This window comes from Lacerta agilis, chromosome 16, assembly GCF_009819535.1.
Source record: "Lacerta agilis isolate rLacAgi1 chromosome 16, rLacAgi1.pri, whole genome shotgun sequence".
Taxonomy (NCBI): domain Eukaryota; kingdom Metazoa; phylum Chordata; class Lepidosauria; order Squamata; family Lacertidae; genus Lacerta; species Lacerta agilis.
The window spans coordinates 13996600-14019233 of record NC_046327.1 but is presented as its reverse complement, the minus strand read 5'-3'; the positions used below and the strand labels follow the sequence as shown (position 1 = coordinate 14019233).

Genomic DNA, 22634 nt, shown 5'->3' with positions numbered 1-22634 from the left:
CCACTCTATATTTGTCCAACAACGAACTTAGTTTGTTTCAGTCTATTCTATTCTGAGGACTGCACAGAGTTACAGGCCCTTACAACCTGTGTTAATGCTCTAAAACTCCCATTAAGAGGAGTTGTGTTTTTGTTTTTGTTTTGTTTATTCTGAAGGAAAAACATTTGCAGAAGTTACACTCTTAAGGCTGTGCCGAACTTAGGCCTCGTCTGCATTAGTGGTGATGTATAACAACAACCAGAATGCAAGCAGCAGAAGTCACACTACTGCAGTAACACTACGCAAAGTAGATATTCATAACAGGTGAGGGAAGGCGGAAGAGAAACTTTGTGACTACCAACCACAACATGTGGGGGCAGCTGCCATATTAGATGACTTTCTTGTGGGCTTCTCAAATAAATCAGTTTAATCATTGAGGGAAACTGAACTCTAGAGTAGACAAGCCTTTGGTCTGTTCACAGTAGGAAATCTTACTTCTGTTTGGTTCTCCCACCCAGTCTTCTCTCTTTCTTGAAAGCAAACCTCTCAGTTTCCCCTGCATCCAATCTCTGTCCCAGCTATTCGTTTGTTTGTTTGTTTGCATTTATATACCACCCTATACCCAGAGGTCTCGGGGCAGTTCACAGAATAAAAACAAAATGTAAAACCACAAAATATATAATCAAAATAAAAACAACCACCGAATAAACCTCCCCCCCCCCAAAAAAAACCACCCCACATTTTAAAAGGGCATAGGATGTCAATCAAATCAACCAAAGGCCTGGTTGAAAAGGAATGTTTTTGCCTGGTGCCTAAAGGTATATAATAGGAACGTAAAAGGTGTACAATAGGGACGCGGGTGGTGCTGTGGTGTAAACCACTAAGCCTTGGGCTTGCTGGTCAGAAGGTTGGCAGTTCGAATCCCCGTGACAGGGTGAGCTCCCGTTGCTCTGTCGCAGCTCCAGCCAACCTATCAGTTTTAAAGCACGTCAAAGTGCAAGTAGATAAAAAGGTACTGCTCCAGCGGGAAGGTAAACGGTGTTTCCATGTGCTGCTCTGGTTTCACCACAAGCAGCTTAGTCATGCTGGCCACATGACCCAGAAAAACTGTCTGCAGACAAAAGCTGGCTCCCTTGGCCAGTAAAGCGAGATGAGCGCCGCAACCCCAGAGTCGTTCGCGACTGGACTGAACTGTCAGGGGTCCTTTACCTTTAAAGGTGTGTAATGAAGGCACTAGATTCTATTGTGCTCTTTCAAATGCTAAGCTTAAGGCATACTGAAAAAGATATACCGTATTTTTCTGTCTATAAGATGCCCCCTATTTTGGGGGACTCAGATTTAAGAAAATGGGGGGGGGAGAGATGTATCCTTGTATTTTGGGGGGGGACCTAATTTTATACATGGAAAAATACAGTCACTGTCAAATACAGGCACCCAAAGTTGCTGTTTAACAAAAGTGGTTATTGAATGAATTTGACAGTACTATTTAAAAGCATGTTTAACATTGTTAAGCAATCTTTCATCGTTTTCTAAACAAAGGCTTCCACCTCTAAACACATCCATTTAAACACAGTTCTGCATGGGTTCGCTTTACTTACTTTGGCAGTAAGAAACACATGAAAGTGTTCGTTAAAAGAAAGCACAGGATGATCAGCAATCCTTTTCAGAAATTTATCCAAGGCCCTCCTCCTAGTCTCAACAAATTCTTCTGAAAAGCGATCAACAACCCCTTTGACCACAAATTTCTCTGGAAGAGGCTGGAAGGGAACAGGAAAAAAATCTTAGGAGCTTAGGGGGACAAGAAAATCTCTATCCTCAAGCTTCGATGTTTTAGAAAACATGCACATTCAAGTTTTTATCCACTACAATAGTAAACAGAAGTTTTTTTAAAAAAAAAAAAAACACCAAAGCAAATATTTTGTAACAGTATGTTCATAGTTCATCAGTGTACCGAGAGAGTTGGAGAGCACAGCACAGGTGCTACGAGACATCACTGGGCCAGAAGAAACTGCTGACTTGCACCTTTTCACCTAAAAATAAGTTTAAACAGTAATTGTTTCTGAAGGGAAGTCGAAGTACTGTTCACCCATTCAGAGGAAGCTTTTTTGAAATGGATTTTTGAAGCTTTGCTGACTCCAAATGCATTCTGAGTAGCATCATGCTAATATGCAGAATAAACCCACTTAAGTCAATGGGGTTAAGTATTTTAGGTCCATTGAATTTGATGGGTCTACTGTGAGTACAATGAATGTTTGATATCAACCAGTGAACCCAAATTAGGCAAACATGGAGCACAAACACACACAACCCGAAAGTGTTGGGGCCAGGTAGCTTCTAGTGGCTTGTTACCGGAGCAAGTCCCTCCCAGACGTATTTTTGGGAGCATCACACCAGTAGACAATTCAGGAAGAACTGAGAAACATTTTTTGTGGTGGGGGCAGGTCTTTGAATCTTAGCTCACAGGAAGTGAGTGAGGGTTCTACACCAGAAAAGATATTGTTCATCTAACATGCTGTTTCTGTAAATTATTATCTGATATTGTGTACTGTTTTCTGTTTTTATTAAATGCTACACACAATACTTCTGAAAAGCAAAGAGATATTTAAAAAATTAAAAGATACCACCACATAAATGCCATAATGGATGTATAACCTACACACATTATGATATTCGTAAAAAAGAAAGAAAAAAAGCATTAGCTATTAGTAATTTTTTAATATAAAAAATCATTTTTTGCTCTCATTGAAGAAGTCAAGTTTAGCCACAGAGTTTCTAAGGATCAGAAAACAGTGCAATTCAGCAGCTGTAATGCAGACCTATAACGTCAGAATATATGAAGTATAAATTAGTTCAGGCAGGAATGTTTTGGAGTGTTCTGTTTTGCATTTCCCCCACAGAATAATTGAGGCAAGCGTTTTCTTTATCTCTCTTTCATTTTAAACACACCTCGAATCCATTACTGCTGAAAAAGCAGAAATGTGCACTTCTTATAAGTGCATTGTTATTTATTCCAACAAATAGTGGCCCAGACTTACTACCTACGGGAATGAGATGAGTGGGTTGAGATTCCTCCAGTTTATTCCTGAGCCAGTCAAAATCCTGGTATCTTCGGCGCATGGAATACTCTGGCAAGTCAAACTCTGCACGTGTGGTCTAAGAATAAAAATGAAACAAAAGGGGAAAGCGAGCAAGAGAAATCAGACAGGGTAAGTAAAATATATATATCTGCTTAAGACACTAGTCTTTGCATTCTCTGTATTATTATTTTTTCCTTTTACCAAACGTTGACTTCTTTACTTGCTTGAAGCCAAATGTATCAGCCATACTTCAAGCCGAGCCGTTCAAGCATTAGCAAAGAAACAAACAAATTTTATTTTCATATGCCTCTGGCAACTTAAGATGCGCAACCTGGGATTCAACTCAATATTGAATTTGGACAAGTGCCCTTTTTTTTGAAAGCTCTTTTTATTAAAGCTTGGGGGGGAGCAATATACAAAAGTTAACATCAAATATCAATCTTTTTTTAAAAAAAAAACTAAGGGACAGAAAATAAAGGGGAGGGGAAGGGAAGGGAAGGGCTTATTGGACAAGTGTGTGATGGATATGTCAAATTTTGGTTATTTGAATGGAAAATTCCTTGAGGAGTGGAAAAGGTAAAAGATAACCTTAACATAGTAACTGAGCCTATGATATTTCTATATCTTTGATGGATGCATTCCTTTTCTTTCTTCTGGAAAATTACCGGTAAGACTTAGGGTTGTATCCCAACGAAGCTGTATTGTTTTAGCACAAGAAGTTTCCCTGCGAAATGAGAATTCCTCTCCTTGCATCCCCTCTTATCATCTCTATGTCCGACACTAAATTTGTGCTTTGCTGGGAAAAATGAGAGCCAGCACAATGGAAAAAAGGAACAAAAAAAAAAAAAACACCACCGTCTCTTCATGTTAATCTTGTTTCTCCAACATCAGTCACATTTGGACTTAACTCATTAAAATTAAAAGACATGACTAACTAAGGTCCATTAATTTCAGGGGGACTCTTCTGAGTAAAACTTAGTTGGATACAACTGAAATCGAAGTATTTCACCCATAGTGGAGATTGCAGTTCTTCAGGATAGATGGCAGCAAACCTGCTTCCCCCATTGTTCTACCATCAAACTGGGCAGAATTGTTCAAAATGAATGGGAGAATTTTATGGGAAGATTTCTGAGGTGAATGCCAAGATTCTCTACTGTCTCCTGCTTATGCACACAACACCATCAAAAAACAAAAAAACAAGCATAAATTGCTTGTGAGTTTAGAGGCATTATCCAGTACAAGGCACTTGTACTCATTTCAATCAGAAGTATACAAGCAATAGAAATATTCATGAAGAGGGAGAATCGCATTCCACAAACTACAAATGAATGCAAGACTGTCGAACACCAGCAATGGCAGCACGACCTGGAAAATTCTTACATTCCTGTGGCAAGTGGGGGGAAGAGTGAAATAAGTTGTGTGCTCTCAACCATGGATGCCCATAGCCCATGCCTACAAGAGAAAACTCTCTAAGCTAGTGAGTCAAGAAAACTGTGGAACTTAGAAGCTGAAGAACTATCTTAAGCAAAAAACACAGCTCTCCAAATGTTATTAACCACACAATACAAAGCAAGTTCTCAGCGCTGTCAGAAAGCCAAGTGGGTTTTACAAAGCAGATGACTAAAGCTCTCCCCAGGGATTCCTTGAAACTAGGAAGAAATCTGGAGATCTAACAGAATTTTTTAACACTTGTCACTTTAAACATTGGATTTTCCGGAGACGTCGTGACAGCTAAAGGCATACAATACAGATATTAAGCCATAAAGTGGGCATGACAGCTTCCTTTGATGCAATGTGCTAACCCATCCTAACTTGAATGGGTGAGAAGAGAGGCCTGTCACAAAGTATTTGGAAGTAAATGTGGACTACACACAATATCACTGCACACACACGCGCACACACACACACACAAATGGTCCCAGGCTCCAATAAGGCGTATGAACAAGAAAGGAGATTCCAATTAAACATCAGAAAGAACTTTCTGACAGTAAGAGCTGTTTAACAGTGGAACGGTCTCCCTCAGGAAGTGGTGGGCTCTCCTTCCTTGGAGGTTTTTAAGCAGAGGTCGGGTGGCTATCTGCCATGGATGCTTTAGCTGAGATTTCTGCATTGAAGGGGGTTGGCAAAATGACCCCCCAACCCCCCACCCAGGATCCCTTCCAACTCTACAATTCTGTGATTCTATGAACCACAAATAAAGTGTGTGCTTACTGTGTAAAGCCAGTTGTGCAAAATAACCTTGATTGGGGTGGGTTTCATAAGGCGATCAATACAGAGGGGAAAAGAGAAATATCCTGTAGAAAACACTTGATTTAGCAGTACATCTCAACCATGCTGCTTAGCGGTTCATGTCAGACAACCCATTTATCCTTGGTGATGCTACAGAACAGTACAATGCTGCCTATTTGCAGTTTGCATTCTATAAGATAGAAATTTGCTTCAGCAATAGCAAGGTTACAAGCAGAAAAGCTACTTAACTCATAATGCTTAACGGCACTTCAAACATTGAAGATGGGCCACTTCAAAAACCTTCTCTAGGACAATGCCTGTATTGAAGGCTCTTTACATCTGTTTGTCATATAAATATGTATTAGAGCTGGGCGATATCTGGTTTTCAACATTGTGATATATCACCAGCTAAACACTGTGATATACTGATATATCACGATGTCTGAAATAACGATTGAGTTACATGGCATTGGTTGATCTTCCCCACATTGTGATTTTTGCATAGCACACACACACACACATCAGGATTTGCAATATATTGCCACATCAAAAATTATGAAACCAATATCATGATATGGACTTCAAACTGGTTTTGGGTTATATATATCACCCAGCGCTAACACACATTGTGATTCACAATATATTGCCACATCAAAAATCATGAAACTGATATCATGATATGCAATCCAAACTGGTTTTGGACAATATATTGCTATACTGCCCAGCCCTACTAGTGCCTGAACACTCTGCTACAGCAGAAGAGCGTCTCTACTCAGTGAGGTGTCATCCACGCACAAAAGATTCCAGATACTAGTCTAGAAAACTAGTCTAGACATGAAACGAAACAGAGGGGAGATAACTGAAAGCCACAACGCACAGGGAGAAAGCTACATCGTATTACCTTGGTTGTGACCCTGTACGTGATATAAGTCTCCATCGTACAGACATGTTTCTTGGGATCATCAACAGTGACAAAGAGGTCTCTCATCTCCCCATCCAAGTCATCATCCAGCTGCAGTCTGTTCAGAAGTGAGGAAGAAGAGGCTGGGCTTGAAGTGTCTACAGGAGTACCATTGGGCAGACTGAGGTCCTGGAAAAAAAGCAAAATGGCAGGTATGAAGGAGGAGGAGGAGCAGCAGCAGCAGGATAACTAGCAGCAAAAAGAATCCATTTCTGATTTTTAAAAACATCACCCACACAGGCACACTGGGTAAGAGGTTCAAAAAAAACAATTCATTTTGCTGAACCCCCCTCCCCCATGCTTGACTAGCAATACTTAGCATGCATATGCTTCATTGTTCAGCCCTATAGAGCATGAGGCTCCTAATCCAAGGGTTGTGGGTTCGAGCCTCACATGGGGCAAATAATTCCTGCACTGCAGGGGGTTGGGCTAGATGACCCTTGGGAGTCCCTTTCAACTCCACAATTCTATGATTCTATGAAATACGACTCTGTGAAATGAGTACAGCAAACGCACCACAAACCAACTTCCTGCATGTGGATAAAAAGCCCAGGGAGAAGGTTCTGCATCGCATCTAGTAAGGCCAGCTTGCTACCCAAAAAGGATCATTATTTTTTGCACTGAGGAATGCTGTCATGTGGGCCCCCCATCACAGTTAAGAAACGGGCTTCCAATCTCCTTCCACACACCACTGGAGAAAACCAGACCTAAGGCTGCCAGGGCAGGCAGATTGGAGGCTGGTTGCATTGGGCTGCTACAATTCAGTAGCTCCTTTTCACAGTTTGCTTAAGGATTTCCAGTGGAGGAAGAGAAACAGGTGCTGCTGCAAATCACTGAGGTTATTTCCTTGTAAGCAGGGCGTGCAGCCGTCCAAGCTCCTAGATGCCAATGAACGAGACTTTACAACACGCATTGCCAGAAAAAAGCATGGACTCTTCACTCCACTGCCCCCCGCCCAACCTCCCCCCCGCAATTACATCCATCCTGAAATTCTGAACCTTTGTACCATGGGTAGTCAAACTAAGGCCCGGGGCCTGGATCCAGCCTAATCGCCTTCTAAATCCAGCCCGCGGACAGTCCGGGAATCAGTGTGTTTTTACATGAGTAGAATGTGTCCGTTTATTTACAATGCACCTCTGGGTTATTTGTGGGGCATAGGAATTCGTCCATTCCCCCCCCCACCAAAAAAAATATACCACAAGGTCTGAGGGACAGTGGACCGGCACCCTGCTGAAAAAGTCTGCTGACCCCTGCGAGTCTGTACGTTCTATGTGGAAGCCTCCATCTTCACCAAAAAAAAGTTACATTGGTAACTGAAGCAGTATGTTTACAGCCAAAAAACCAAGAAAGAGTCTGAAGCCAGTTGTTATTTAAATTAAGCTACACAAGGTTCAAATGAGGACGAGAGAAAAAGCCTCACCAAGTTATGTATTCTTGGAACACACACAAAAAGATGGTCTTTGCTAAACAATAAACCACAAGATAAACTCTGAGGACAGCAGATGGTTATCACTCGTGTATTTATAGGCTGTGTCCTTGTCTTCATGCTATCCCTATTAAGGAGTGTGCAGTTTTTCTCTGCCACAAACTACCCTCATGTTAGGTTTTCTAGAAATATAATGCCCTGAACTGCAGGAAACATTTGATCAGAGGCTGCCAGGTCTTTCCAACTTTTCCAGTTGTGAACTTAAAAAGTCCTGCAAATTTTGAATTCTACTTTTAAAACCTGCTGAATCAGAATGCACAACTGACATTTAAAATGGCTATATTTCATCAAGTGAAGGTTAGTCATTGAATCATGGCATCTTGCATTGAATTGGACTGTTAAGTTTATTTCAGTACCAGTAACTTGGGGGGCTGCACCTTCCCCCCCCCAAAAAAAGTATGAGAAAGTGTAGTTGCCACTTTCAATTTCAAAATGAACAGGGTCACTATACAGTGTTACCTCGGGTTAAGAACTTAATTCGTTCTGGAGGTCTGTTCTTAACCTGAAACCGTTCTTAACCTGAGGTACCACTTTAGCTAATGGGGCCTCCCACTGCCGCCACCGCACAATTTCTGTTCTCATCCTGAAGCAAAGTTCTTAACCCGAGGTACTATTTCTGGGTTAGCAGAGTCTGTAACCTGAAGCGTCTGTAACCTGAAGCGTCTGTAACCCGAGGTACCACTGTATTCGGACAGCCAAGGCTGGCCGAAAAGAGCCACAGATATACATATAGGAGTAGCAACTGTAAAAGGCACCTTCCTATGTGCCACACATCAGCAAATGTCGCAGGTGTCATGAAGGGGGAGATAGGAACTAGACACTTCCATTCATTGCTATGGCTGGAAATGGCGGCAAACATTAAATAAAATCTGGCTTTTGAGCCAGAAGAACTAAAGACTCTCACACTGCTTGGGAACTGCAAAAGTCCCCATGCTGTTACATCTGAAACTCAGTGAGATTAAAGTAATCCACCAATTTTACAGAACTCCTGAGTCCTAAAGCATGGGCATCGGTCTGCTATTGGAGTCACAGTGCTCCCTATATTAATTCAGCAAATTCTGTAAGAGTGAAGCATTATCACCCCATTTTGGACAAGCATGCGTGATTCAGATTTGACCCAACACTTCTTAGCAGTCAACTGAAGGTGGTGGGCTTATTTTTTTTAATATTAATGAATTCTTGGACCTGCTTGTACAATTTGGGTGTTTTCTAAGTAATAAATGGTATAACTACATAGAACTGCATGGGGAGTACAAAAGGATTGTTATTCATGTCTCAAAACACATACCTACAATTTTTGTCCTGGCTCTTGAAAAGATAGAATTATCTGAAAAAACACAAGTTGTTTATAGAAAACGAGACAAGATAGAGATGCATCAAAGTATTTGTTATCAGAACATGGAGTGTTGTGGCAACAGGAATTGGAAGGAGTTCAGCTGGTCTTTTCCGAAACAAAATAGAAAATTCTTTCCAGTAGCACCTTAGAGACCAACTGAGTTTGTTCTTGGTATGAGCTTTCGTGTGCATGCACACTTCTTCAGATACACTGAAACAGAAGTCACCAGATCCTTAAATATAGTGAGTGAGTGGGGAGGGGTATTGCTCAGAAGGGTGGTGGGAATGGGTGATCAGTTGATAGGTGTGGAAAACCTGTTGACGACTCTTAACGGCTGCAATTAGTCTTGCAGGGAAAGGCAAGGGGTGAGATGGCTAAAGATAGATTTGTTATGTATAATGAGATAAGAATCCAATGTCTTTGTTCAGACCAGGTTTCTCCATGGTTTTAAGTTTGGTGATTAGTTGCAATTCAGCCACTTCTCTTTCTGTTTCAGTGTATCTGAAGAAGTGTTCATGCTCATACCAAGAACAAATTCAGTTGGTCTGTAAGGTGCTACTGGAAAGAATTTTCTATTTTGTTTCGACTATGGCAGACCAACACGGCTACCCACCTGTAACTGGTCTTTTCCAACTTTTATTTCCCTGTATTTCTCTTCTATAAATGCCAGGTCATCTGAGAATTTGTGATTGATGCAGATGTGCTGTTGTGTTGTATGCATGTGCTATTAATTCTTAAGAGTAAACAAGCTTCATTTTTAGTGCAGCTAGCCAAATAATGCCAAAAGGGTTTCTAGCCCATAAGGTATTCATTGTTGGGTTGCTTAAAAAAACAAACACCAAACTATTCCACCTTCCCACACAATCAAATCATGTATGGCCTGCCAGCAGCCTGGAAAAAAAACCTGCAAGCACTCTTCATTTATAAAATTCAGATAGTACATGGGTAAAAAGGTAAAGGTAAAGGACCCCTGACAGTTAAGTCCAGTCACGAACGACTCTGGGGTTGCGGCACTCATCTCGCTTTACAGGCTGAGGGAGCCGCCGTTTGTCCGCAGACAGTTTTTCCGGGTCCTGTTGCCAGCATGTCTGAGCTGCTTCTGGCGAAACCAGAGCAGTGCACGGAAACGCTGCTTACCTTCCCGCCAGAGCAGTACCTATTTATCTACTTGCACTTTTTGGAGTACTTTCGAACTGCTGGGTTGGCAGGAACTGGGACCGAGCAACGGGAGCTCACCCCGTCGTGGGGATTCAAACCGCCAACATCCTAATCAGCAAGCCCGAGAGGCTCAGTGGTTTACACCACAGCGCCACCTGCGTCCCTTAGTACATGGGTAGACGAGTCTAAAAAGCCCAGGACACAAAGTATTTTTCACAGCCCTCTAGCAACCTCATTTATCAGAAGTAATGTATTTCACATTAACTTTGGAAGTGTATACAGTGGTACCTCGACTTACGAATTTAATCCGTTCCGAATGCACATTCGTAGGTCGAAAAATTCGTAAGTTGAAAAAAGCGATTTCCCCATAGGAATGCATTGGAAACGAAAAATTCGGAAAAAATCGTAAGTCGAGTAAACCGCATCTAAAATTCGTAAGTCGAGTAAACCCCATCTAAAACTGCCAACGGATGTCCTTCGGATGTCGAAAAATTCGTAGGCGTGCGGGCACTTTTTTCGTTCGTAAGTCGAAAAATTCATATGTCAAGTAATTCGTAAGTCGAGGTACCACTGTACTCGATTCTGACTAAACTAAGCTTTTGAAGAGATTTTTCCTCTAGGAGGCTTTTGCTCTAGATCAGGCATGGCCAAACTTGCCCCTCCAGCTGTTTTGGGACTACAATTCCCATCATCCCTGACCACTGGTCCTGTTAGCTAGGGATGATGGGAGTTGTAGTTCCAAAATATCTGGAGAGCCAAGTTTGGCCATGCCTGCTCTAGATCATTGTTTCCCAACCCTGGCTCTTCAGCTGTTTTCGGATTACAATTCCCAGTCTCCCTAGCTAGGGATGATGGGAGTTGTAGTGAAAAAAACAGCTGAAGATCCAAGGTTGGAAAACACTGCTCTAGATTACCCTTCTGGCCCCTTCCAACTCTATGACTCTAGGAACTCTCTGCACTGCAACATTTTGTGCCAGCTTCTCCTTGCATTTCAGAATCGTTATCTGGGCCTTTGGAATGTTGAGTGCCCCTGCTAATCTAGAAAATCCTCCCAACACCAGCCAACACTTTCTTTTGAGAAGTGCACATATAAAACTTTTTCTGAGTTGATTAGAATATCTCAACTTAGTTACACAATTGTCTTTTTTTTTATTTGGCAGATGAAAAAGCATACAAATCTCCCTATTCAAGACATTTGAAGAAGAAATGCCAGCCCCAATGTGCACTCTGTGTCTCTTAGCAGCTACCCGGTAATCTTCCCTCCTTCCTTGCAACCGTTAGAGAAGAGTAGCAGTGGGAGATAACCTGAAGGATGAGAAATCCTCTATTTCAAACTCTCTAGCTCCCTATAACTCCCAGAAGGCAACATTGCAAGTTCAGAAGAAGCAGAAAGGATATTTGTCATATGCCAAGTGCAATGTATTTAACACAACTCCAAGCACAGAAATAACTGTTTCATAAGAGAGCATCTTCTATTAAGTTTTAAACAACACCCCAATTTCTCACTGTGGTCATATTAACACCATACATTTAAACAGTGCTATTTTTCTAGAAAAAGAGGTGCAGAACTAACCATGAACAATTCCCTTGTTCTCTTATAATGGCAACCTGGGTTGTGCCGGAACTCAGTTCCGGCTGACAAAAAGCCCTGCATTTAAAGCACTCCTATACCACTTTAACAGTCATGACTTCCCTCTCAAAAACCTGGGAACTGTGGTTTGTTAAGGGTGCTGTTAATTATTAGGACACCAGGATTCTTTAAAAAGTAGAACTCTGGTAAAGTCCTCCTCTTGGGCACACGAAGCCCGGGAGCAGCATGCAAGCCCAATACTATGTTCAGGCTCACTGAGAATTTTGTCTATGTACTACTAAATCATGGTTTAGCATTGCACGCAAATGGCACCTTAGTTTGTACCTGGCCAATAGGAGACAGAGTCACTAGTTTTACATCTACTATAGGCACAAGGTTGCCCTATGTCCAAAATTTCCTGGACATATCTGGAATACTGCAGTGTCTGGAAAAATCCGGACACATGCCAACCCTTGTTAGCAGTGCTGACTTTCCTTAGAAATAGCTCAAAAACGTCCCTCTCTTCTTCTTCTTCTTCTTCTTTTATGTTGTTGCACAAGATCTTTGCTAAAATAAGCTCAACAACTTATCAATGTTTGAAATATAAAAACTCCTACACAAACATGTTGTTGTTGTTTAGTCATTTAGTTGTGTCCGACTCTTCGTGACCCCATGGACCAGAGCATGCCAGGCACTCCTGTTCCAATGCCTCCCGCAGTTTGGTCAGACTCATGTGGGTAGCTTCGAGAACACTGTCCAACCATCTCATCCTCTGTCGTCCCCTTCTCCTTGTGCCCTCCATCTTTCCCAACATCAGGGTCTTTTCCAGGGAGTTTTCTCTTCTCATGAGGTGGCCAAAGTATTGGAGCCTCAGCTTCAGGATCTCTCCTTCCAGTGAGCACTCAGGGCTGATTTCCTTAAGATCTGAAGAATCTTAAGGTATCTGAAGAAGTGTGCATGCACACAAAAGCTCATACCAAGAACAAATTTAGTTGGTCACTAATGTGCTACTGGAAGGAATTCCCCCCTCCCTTAAGAATGGATAGGTTTAATCTTCTTGCAGGCCACGGGACTCTCAAGAGTCTCCTCCAGCACCATAATTCAAAAGCATCAATTCTTCAGCGATCAGCCTTCTTTATGGTCCAGCTACACAAACAAACAGTTCCAAAAGATCACAAATTGTTGCCTTGCCTCAGTGCTGCATGCATCAAAAATAATTTGGTAACTACAGAACTGATGTTCAGCTTCTTCCCTCGGCTCCTATATTAATTGCAAGTTTGAATAACCCTTTTTACATCACATACAGCTCATATGCTCCCTTATTCGAGTACTACCACTCCTGCCTTTCCTGGCTCACGCGTAGGATTTGTCAGCCGTTGACTGGCCACATTATGTAAGTTACCCTAGAGGTTAGCAGATTTGCTGAGAAGAAGAAGAAGAAAAAGCCCTTTTCTCCAAAACAAGCACAGGGGGAGAGAGGGATTGCAGTGTTACCCTGAAATCTTTTTATTAATAGAAGGAGGATTCTGCCGCAGTGCTAAAACGTTTGCATCCATCACATACAATCCTTCAATGACACAGACAGACTTCACACTCATTAAATACCAGGCAGAGGCTGCCATCATGCCACCTGGCATATTGCTTTGGATTTAAGTGGCAAAGAAGAACCTCAGTCACAAATGTGTGAAATTCTCTTCAATGCACCCATTTCTATTCTACCACTTAAACCTTGTGTTGATAGCTGCTACTTTTAAAAATGATGGCCTGGGTGACAGATATTATTTTATCAGTTGGATTCATCCTCAGGCAGGACTGCCACCCATCCATCTGCCTGCTGCTCCCCAGCATTGAGGAACCATTCTGCATGTAATAATAATAATTTATTATTTATACCCTGCCCATCTGGCTGGGTTTCCCCAGCCACTCTAGGCGGTCCCAACACAATTAATGATGATGGTGATGATTATGATGATGATGATGATGATGATAATAATAATAATAATAATAATAATAATAATAATAATAATAATAATAAAGCAATAAAACATCAGACATGAAAAGCTTCCCTAAACAGGGACACGGGTGGTGCTATGGGTTAAACCACAGAGCCTAGGGCTTGCTGATCAGAAGGTCAGCGGTTTGAATCCCCGCAACAGGGTGAGCTCCCGTTGCTCGGTCCCAGCTACTGCCCACCTAGCAGTTCAAAAGCACATCAAAGTGCAAGTAGATAAATAGGTACCGCTCCGACGGGAAGGTAAACAGTGTTTCCCTGCGCTGCTCTGGTTCGCCAGAAGCGGCTTTCTCATGCTGGCCACATGGTCCGGAAGCTGTACGCCGGCTCCCTCGGCCAGTAACGCGAGATGAGCGCCGCAACCCCAGAGTCGGACACAACTGGACCTAATAGTCAGGCGTCCCTTTACCTTTTTAAACAGGGCTGCCTTCAGGTGTCTTCTAAAAGTCAGATAGTAGACTATTTCCTTGACATCTGATGGGAGGGCATTCCACAGGGCAGGCACCACTACTGAAAAGGCCCTCTACCTGGTTCCCTGTAACTTCATGTCTTGCAATGAGGGAGCCGCCAGAAGGCCCTCGGCACTGGACGTCAGTGTCTGGGCTGAACGATGGGAGTGGAGATGCTCCTTCGGGTATACTGGGCCGAGGCTGTTTAGGGCTTTTAAGGTAAGCACCAGCACTTTGATTTGTACTCGGAAACATACTGGGAGCCAATGTGGCAAGCAGCCCTGCCCTTCCAGCAAAAGAAGTCTTGCTCATGGGAAAGAAGACCTTGTTTCCTCCTGAGAACAGCAAAGCAGGGGGAGGGCTGCTTTTCTCCCTTTCCTGCAACCCCACCCCCCCAAAAAAACTACACTTGGGGAAGAGAACTGCCCCCACTGAAAGCAGGGGGTTGTGCATGAAACACTAGCAGTACCTCCCTGCCACCTTCTTAAAAAAAGTGCAATACTTTGACTCAGTCAATAGAGCATGAGACTCTTAATCTCAGGATTGTGGGATCGAGCCCCATGTTGGGTGAAAGATTCCTGCATTGCAGGGGGTTGGACTAGATGACCCTCAAGGTCCCTTCCAGCTCTATGATTCTACCATGGAGGGGGGGGGAGTCCCAATGGACTGTTTCACCCAATGGGTGACATCAGCAGTTAGCCTCTGGGAATCTGAATATGTGCACCATCTTGGGAAATCCCTTTCAAGCATGAGATATCTCTACTAAGTGTGTTAGTTTATTTTGCCCCCAAGAACAGTAAGACTGCAATAGGCTTTAGTAAAGTTATTCTTATTATGCAGATTTTTCCCAGAAAGCTCCCAAACAGATGATAAAAGCAGCAGCCTTCCCCGTTTGTCCACAGCATTTGAGCTTAAGATGTGAACTACCTCTGAACAAATAGGCTCCATGTCATAAATTAGACTGCTTTAAAAAATAAAAAAGCTGTCGAATTTCACAGCCAGTATCATTGTATCTTGGGACAGTGAATTTTGCAAGTTGATTTTGTGTCTGTGAAGACATTTCTGTCCTGGCTTCCCTTATCAGTCATTTCCACCAGGTGATTCTGAATTCCGTTGTTATGGGTGGAAAACTGTTAACTCTAATAACACAATTAGAAATCAAGCCCCGATGCAATCAATGAAATGTCTAAGCGAATTATTTGAGGAACAGGATGTAAAAACCAGCATGGCCTTATTGAAACATTATGAATGAAGTGAAGCAGAAGAATGCGTCAAGTGGTTCCACGGCATAATTTAAGCTCCGGCAAGATTTTCCTAAGCCTATTACACAACAATTTGCACTTTAAAATGTCCAGTGAAAGCACCTCACATCTTTCTCTCCCATGATGGACTAATGGTCTCCCAACTCCATCCCAAATACAGATAGTGGGAGGGGAAGCAAAGCTGTATTAGCCATTTGGTTAAAGTGAGACAAGCTGTGACAGGCAACGGTCATTAAAAAAAAATTGGATGGCAGCGAATGAATTGCTTCAGAGGAGCAGATTTCACTTGCCAATCATAATATCCCTAGAAGTTTAAGTTTAATGGTTCTTAATTTATTCCAACATATCCGCAAGATTAAAGGTAAAGGTAAAGGTACCCCTGACCATTAGGTCCAGTCATGGATGACTCTGGGGTTGCGGCACTCATCTCGCTCTATAGGCCGAGGGAGCCAGCGTTTGTCCGCAGACAGCTTCCAGGTCATGCGGCCAGCATGACTAAGCCACTTCTGGCGAACCAGAGCAATGCACGGAAACACCGTTTACCTTCCCACCGGAGTGGTACCTATTTATCTACTTGCACTTTGACGTGCTTTCGAACTGCTAGGTGGGCAGGAGCTAGGACCGAACAACAGGAACTCACCCCGTTGCGGGGATTCGAACCACTGACCTTCCGATCGGCAAGCCCTAGGCTCTGTGGTTTACACCACAGTGCCACCCATGTCCCTCATTGTCAGATGATTGTCAGATAGGATGTCAAAAAACGGCTGTGAAAGATTAGGTTAGGCTAAAATATCATCACTCGTTCATAAAGCTTCATGAGGTTCATGTTCAGGCCAGACTCATAAATCACCTCTGCAGCCTGGTGGCTTGTGCAGAATGATGCCTCTACAGCTGAATCTCATGAAGCAACAAGAGTTTACGGATCGCAACTAGTTCAGATGATGTGAGTACTCTCTATGCTTGTCTCTCCACCATCCAAGCAGGGCTCCTGATGCCAATATGGGGAACAATCCACCTAAATCTATTACCATATGGAATGGGAGAAGTTTTGCAGCCTGAAATCAGGTGACATACAAATATCATCCACTGCACTGCAATAAACTGGAGCCTCGTGGAGATTCAAGCTTACACCTATTTGGGAAGCCAAAAATCCTTCATAATTCTTTAACACCAGGACTGAAGTGGACAAGACCAGTTAGGGTTTTCATCTAAACCAGTGTAATGACTATGATGCACACAAGCACCATTCTGAAGCATCTCAGAAGACAATTCTTCAAAGGAAGCCACAAGTTCTTCAATATTTTTTTTTTAAATGAAATTATGTAGTGTCACTGCACTTACATAAAAAAGATCCATTTTCTTGTAACGGGCCCACTTCGATGCTTTTATATTCCACAGGTCAGGGGAAAACCCTTAAGATATCCCTACGGCTTTTAAAATTATAGATCTTCCACTGGACTGCATCCAAGAACAATCTGCACTTAATCAACTTTATCCCCTTTAGCCAATATCAATATGGAGGAAGCTACTGTAACGTATTAAAGGGAGAGGGAAGTAATTCAACCTGATAAAAGCTAAGCAGCCAACCTTGACAACGCATGAATTATCACTTTGCCTAACGCACAAGCCAGTCGCTGCTTTGTATCTGCTCCCGTTCTCACATCGCAGACAACCGCGTGGAGCCTTGGAAATTGATTCAATAGCTATTGGATCATCAATTGTCAAAATGCCCACTGCACAGAAGAAACCTGAAGCAGTAGGTAGTATTTTAATTCCAAATGTAAAATTCTAGCCTGCAAGAATGCAACAGCCCTGCTGAATCAGACCAAAGACCCATCTAGTCCACCACTCTGTTTTCATAGTGGTCAACCACATCCCCTTTGGGAAAGGCATAAGCAGGACTTGAGCACAGCAGTACTTGCCCTCTCATTGGCCAACTGGCATTACAAGGGAAACTGACTGCCAGGGGCGAAGGAAGGCGTCATGACACCCGGGATGGGCGTCGCTCCGTAGGGTGCATGTGCAGCGTCGCTACGCACGGCACATGTGCTGTACGTAGCGACGCCGCACATGCGCTGTATAGTGGTTTGCTGCCACCGGAGCTCCAGTGTTATACGGACGGTGCCGGGATCCTCTGCTTGTGGCTCCAGCCGCGAATGGAGGATCCTCCATTCGCGGCTGTAGCTGCGACGGAGGGATCCCGGCACCGTCAAACCGCTATACAGTGCATGTGCGGCACCGCTACATACAGCGCATGTGTGTGACGCCGCACATGTGCTGTACTTAGCGGTTTGCTGGTGGCACACGGGGCACACCGCCCCCCCCCCATTGCGACGCCACTGCTTACTGCTACTAGATTATATATTGTTATCATTAGTAACAACTGATAGCCTGTATAAAAGTGGGTGGGAGAATTAGCCAGAGTGCTTATTCATCTAAACCTGCAGCAATTTTGTGCATTTGATCAGAAATGCAACCATCACAAAATTTAAGTGGATGTCAAGTCTGCAGGCATCTTAATACGTGTGTAAAAGAAGAGCATTAATGTTATATATACGGTTTATGACAGAGTTGTAAATAAGCCAAAACTGTATTCAACTGCCCCAGTGTTGGAAATTAGCCAGGCACCAGGTGCATTTTGCGACTGGGGATTCCCAGAATGTGAACCTTTCAAGAAGCCTTGTCGTTGTGCATGGCGACTGAGACTCAAGAATAAAATTGCTGCCGCTGATGCTGAGGGTGCAGGAGGAGAAATGCCTCTCCCTCTACCTGACTCCCAAGTAGGGTTGCTGCACCGCTTCCCGCGCCGCAGCGTAAGTCACCTCTGTAATAATGCCAAAATAGCGACTCGACTTTCTGTGCCCATAACCAAGGTTGCGGGAGCCATGTGGCAAATAGCTTTTCTATCCTAGTTTCTAACACTAAACTTCCCCGCATCCCCCAAATCACTAGCCTGCTTCATGGAGGGATGAAACACTTCCTTTCTACACTGGATGTTCCGGGCTGGGCGTTCCTGCCTGTTATAGCCCAGTGTCTATGCTGGGTGCAGAAGAGGAAGAGAGACTGCTCCACTCCTCCTCCATCATCCCCTTCACCTATTCCTAGCAGCCTCTGACTACCAGGCCAGCACATAAATACAAGGCCTCATGACATTACAAAAGTAGATCTAAACTCTTCAATAAACAACATACTGCTAACACGCAAGTCCAGGGAGATTGAACTCCCACAAACACCTTCACCAGAAAGGTTACATGCCAGTGTGGTGTAGTGGTTAAGAGCGGTAGACTCGTAATCCGGGGAACCGGGTTCGCGTCTCCGCTCCTCCACATGCAGCTGCTGGGTGACCTTGGGCTAGTCACACTTCTCTGAAGTCTCCCAGCCCCACTCACCTCACAGAGTGTTTGTTTTGGGGGAGGAAGGGAAAGGAGAATGTTAGTCGCTTTGAGACTCCTTTGGGTAGTGATAAAGCGGGATAGCAAATCCAAACTCCTCCTCCTCTTCTTTTCTTTTTTGCCAGGGAATGTACACTTAGAAAGCAAAGGATGAAATTAAAACCCTGAAGATGTTGCCATTCACCATCATGCCTTGCAGTTGCTGCAACTTCTTATGGGTACGTGGTTAGCTACAGCAAGTCTCTTTGTAAGCCAGATACTAGGGCTGTGGGTGGCAGCTCTCCACAAGACACAAGCCCATTTCGCAAGTTGCCTTTATGCGTATACTAACTGTATGGAGAGGAAGTGGGTGCTGTGGGTCCTGGCCGTGCCCAGACATTCTGCACTCTGCAAACCTCACTGCTGCATGTTTAGCACGATAGTGCAATCTTGCTTCCCTTTTGCATGATTAGGAGTAGACAAGCAAGAAGGGCCAGTACAACTCAGCATTTGCAGACTGCATTCGATCAAAGGTTTCAAACAGTGCATCATGGAATGGAGTTCCCATGCAGGTGGTCTATAAAAAAAAGCTGCAGATCAGTTAAAAAATAATTTATTTCAGTATTTTGCCCTGCACTTAATATTTTTTGGCAATGGAGATCAAGGCTATTTTGACAAGGTTCAATTTTATCCAACAGAGTGGGCTAGCAAAGGGCCGAGGGCCTGTGAGTTTTCACATTACGCTGGTGCTATCAACAATTTTTTCTCTACTATACACCAGTTCAAAGAGCCCTTCTCAGCACTCTTTCCTAGGGGGTCCAAGACTTTCCTAATGCCGTGCTGGTTTTGATGATGATGCCGCCACTGGAGAAAGCAGCTAATTAAGAGATGCGCCAAGGCTCCCAGCAAAATTCAAGTGGTGCACACATATAGACACTGAAGTCTGGAAACTGCTGCCTTAGATACTTCAGTGCATTTCACCGACATGGTCTCATGGCTCCTTGGAAGAATTCAGTAAGGTGCACCAGTATTTTTGCCCTTATTACAGGTGGAGGCCAACAGAACAGCTTGCAAGTTTTATGGAAATGCATTTGAACTGGGGACCTCCCAGTTCACGCATGAGTTGCTAAATGCCACTGTGCTACACCGACTGAAACAGAAACTACTTGTTTCAAATTCAGCCAGTGAAAGGATGGGAACATATGTGCACACACTGTACACTTGGCATGTGCAAGAGATGGCAGGTATCGCAGTGCTGTTGTGTATGTATACCCTGTACATGTCAAGTTGCTCCAGAACAAATTGCTCCTCCCTACCAGTTTCCACAGAAGTCAGGACAGAGACTTTTCCAGAAGTTAGCAAATGGTTGGCTGAGGATTCCTTCAAGCCAGGTATCTTTGTTTTGTACGTCATCATGACTATTAGGAGGTCTCTTTGGGGGAAAACTACACTTTTAACACACTTAAGAGATAACCCTAGCCTAATAATAGCCACTTCATTGTCCCATGAATATTATATGCAGTTTCCAAGACAGAAACAACAGGGGTGAAGGGTTGCTTAATCCTAACCGTCAGGACTCCCACCAGCCACTTCATGTCATGTGCCGTTTTACAACATTCTATGCAGCCTCATAACATAAAATTCCCAGGGTGGATTATAATAAATAAGTAAAAGACACAAAAACGTCAAACAGTTGATGAAAATGCATGTATGCAAACACCTTCACAGCAGAACTTGCTGCTCCTCAAAAGTTACAAGCAGATTTTAAAAAAGAAAAACAGGGTCAGAATACACACCTTATTTAAAATGGCTAGGTGAACAAAACAAACAAACAAACAAACCCTGACACCACCCGGGCAAAGCTTTCTGAAAAGCCTGTTGCATAACTGAGGTGCCACTACCCAAAAGGCCCTGTCCTTGGTGGTTACCCACCTCGCTTCATTAACTCGGAAGACTCCGAGTAGGGCCACTAAGGGGGATCTTAAGGTTCAGATAGGTACATAGGGAAGGCAGCAGACTTTCCGGTAACCTAGCCTCAAACATTTGGGGCTTTGACAGGTTAAAACCAGCCCTTTAAATGGGGCCTTGAAGACAGAACAGCTGATAAGGTGCAGATGTAATAAGGTCAATGCGCACAATTCCCAGTGGCTGGATTGTAGCCTGCTGTAGAAAAATAAGAGTTGTGTCCATTGCTCCACCCACTTCTTGCCTCTTGGGCATGAAAGAATTCATCTCCCTGGCTGGAAGAGGTTCCCCCATCCCTTCTGTACATGAAACGCTCTTCAGACTGAAGCATATTTATGGTAACAGATCCGAAACAAGGTCAACATCAAGCCTCCATCACCCGGATTCCCAGCAGTACGAAGCTGGTGCTTATTATCTAGGACCGATGCCTTCAAGGAACACTTACAGTCACATACCAACCAAGTGTAGAGAGACTGGATGGCAGCACACGAATGTTGCTTGGCTGCTACACAAGGATTCTCCTAATGCCAACCTCTAAACAATGAAGGTACCACGTTCCAAAATGCATTGCGAAGACAAAACAAAAAAAACCCTACCCAGCTCTGCTTCTCAGCAGGTACGGGCTATAACAACAGGTCTCAATGAAGCTTCCGCAGTCCACACATTTCAAGAAAGAGAGGCACAGCATTCAGGTCCAAATCCCAGGAAGAGGAAGAGGGCTTGAACAGACCTTTTTACATGTAGGCCTAACTGGATAGCTGCTGTCTCTCTATATTAAGCATGCTTGCAAAAACTGCTAAATTGTTGTCAAACACAGTCAAGGTGTCGGTGTCTCCTCAAGATAGGGGGAGAACAGGGTTTACTTCAAGTCACTGTTGGAGCCTTTATAAAGATCTATTTTGATATCAAGGTTCAGCTCTGGAATGAGTTAGTGGTTCAAATGATAACAAATGTTTAATCTACCAGTACACGTTGACTCTAAGACTATCTCTGCTGAAGAATTTTCGAAACATGGCCCTGTCCTGGTGTATATACTTCATCTGACGTATAAACTTTCTATAAATAAATCTATCTACAGAAGAGACTATTTGAAACATTTGTATCATTAGAACCACTATCCATTATTATTTTACTTCTGTGGCTTGAGTTCTTCCCCTTCTACCGGTACTATTTTCGTGTGAGCTTCAATCAAGAACTCCAACTTCTTTAGTTAACTGGAATGAGTAAGTGGCTTCTAAGGACATGCAAAGTATGTTTTCCTACACAACCTCTGCATGGGGGGGGGGCACGGAGCTTCTGGGCAGGTTTGACCCCAAACCCCTCGCTCAGTTCAATTGCCTGAAACTACACTCCTGTTGCCCCTTGTTTCAGCACAAGGTACAGCACCGGTGACCCAATACGTCTGGGGCTGGTGAAGTGTTAAAAACCTCAGATATATAATCTAGGCACCAAATGGCTCCATCAACCAAGGCTGCAGTCACCAAAACGGAATGTATTGTTGCCATTTTGGGGCAAGACAGCTCTAAAGTATTGTTTTTTAAAATGATCGACTGACCGTGATTGATTCTCAGTTAAACATCTGGCTAGTTCAGATGACAACCTTGAGCTAGGCTGAGAACTTTGAGAACTTAAAAGAAGAAAAGTCACTTGATCCAGGGACAGTCCACATAATATTGTGGCCTATTCCAACCTCTTTTTCTTGATCTTGACTGCTCCTGCTCAGGCTGCACAGAAATAGCATTTTGGTTCCAGAAATTCATTCTGAATTGTGCAGATAAAA

The 22634-nt window shown here is 43.4% G+C and overlaps 1 protein-coding gene across 1 annotated transcript in view; it reads right to left on the bottom strand.

Moving 5' to 3' along the window:
- The window catches only part of SNX30 (sorting nexin family member 30), a 39691-nt gene that overhangs the window by 13320 nt on the left and 3737 nt on the right, over positions 1 to 22634 (bottom strand). Inside the window, exons 2-4 of the mRNA XM_033174028.1 lie at positions 6187 to 6375; positions 3022 to 3132; positions 1578 to 1736 (exon numbers count right to left, since the gene is read on the bottom strand). Of these exons, the coding sequence (XP_033029919.1) occupies positions 1578 to 1736; positions 3022 to 3132; positions 6187 to 6375 (459 nt within the window). The remainder of the gene's footprint in view (positions 1 to 1577; positions 1737 to 3021; positions 3133 to 6186; positions 6376 to 22634) is intronic.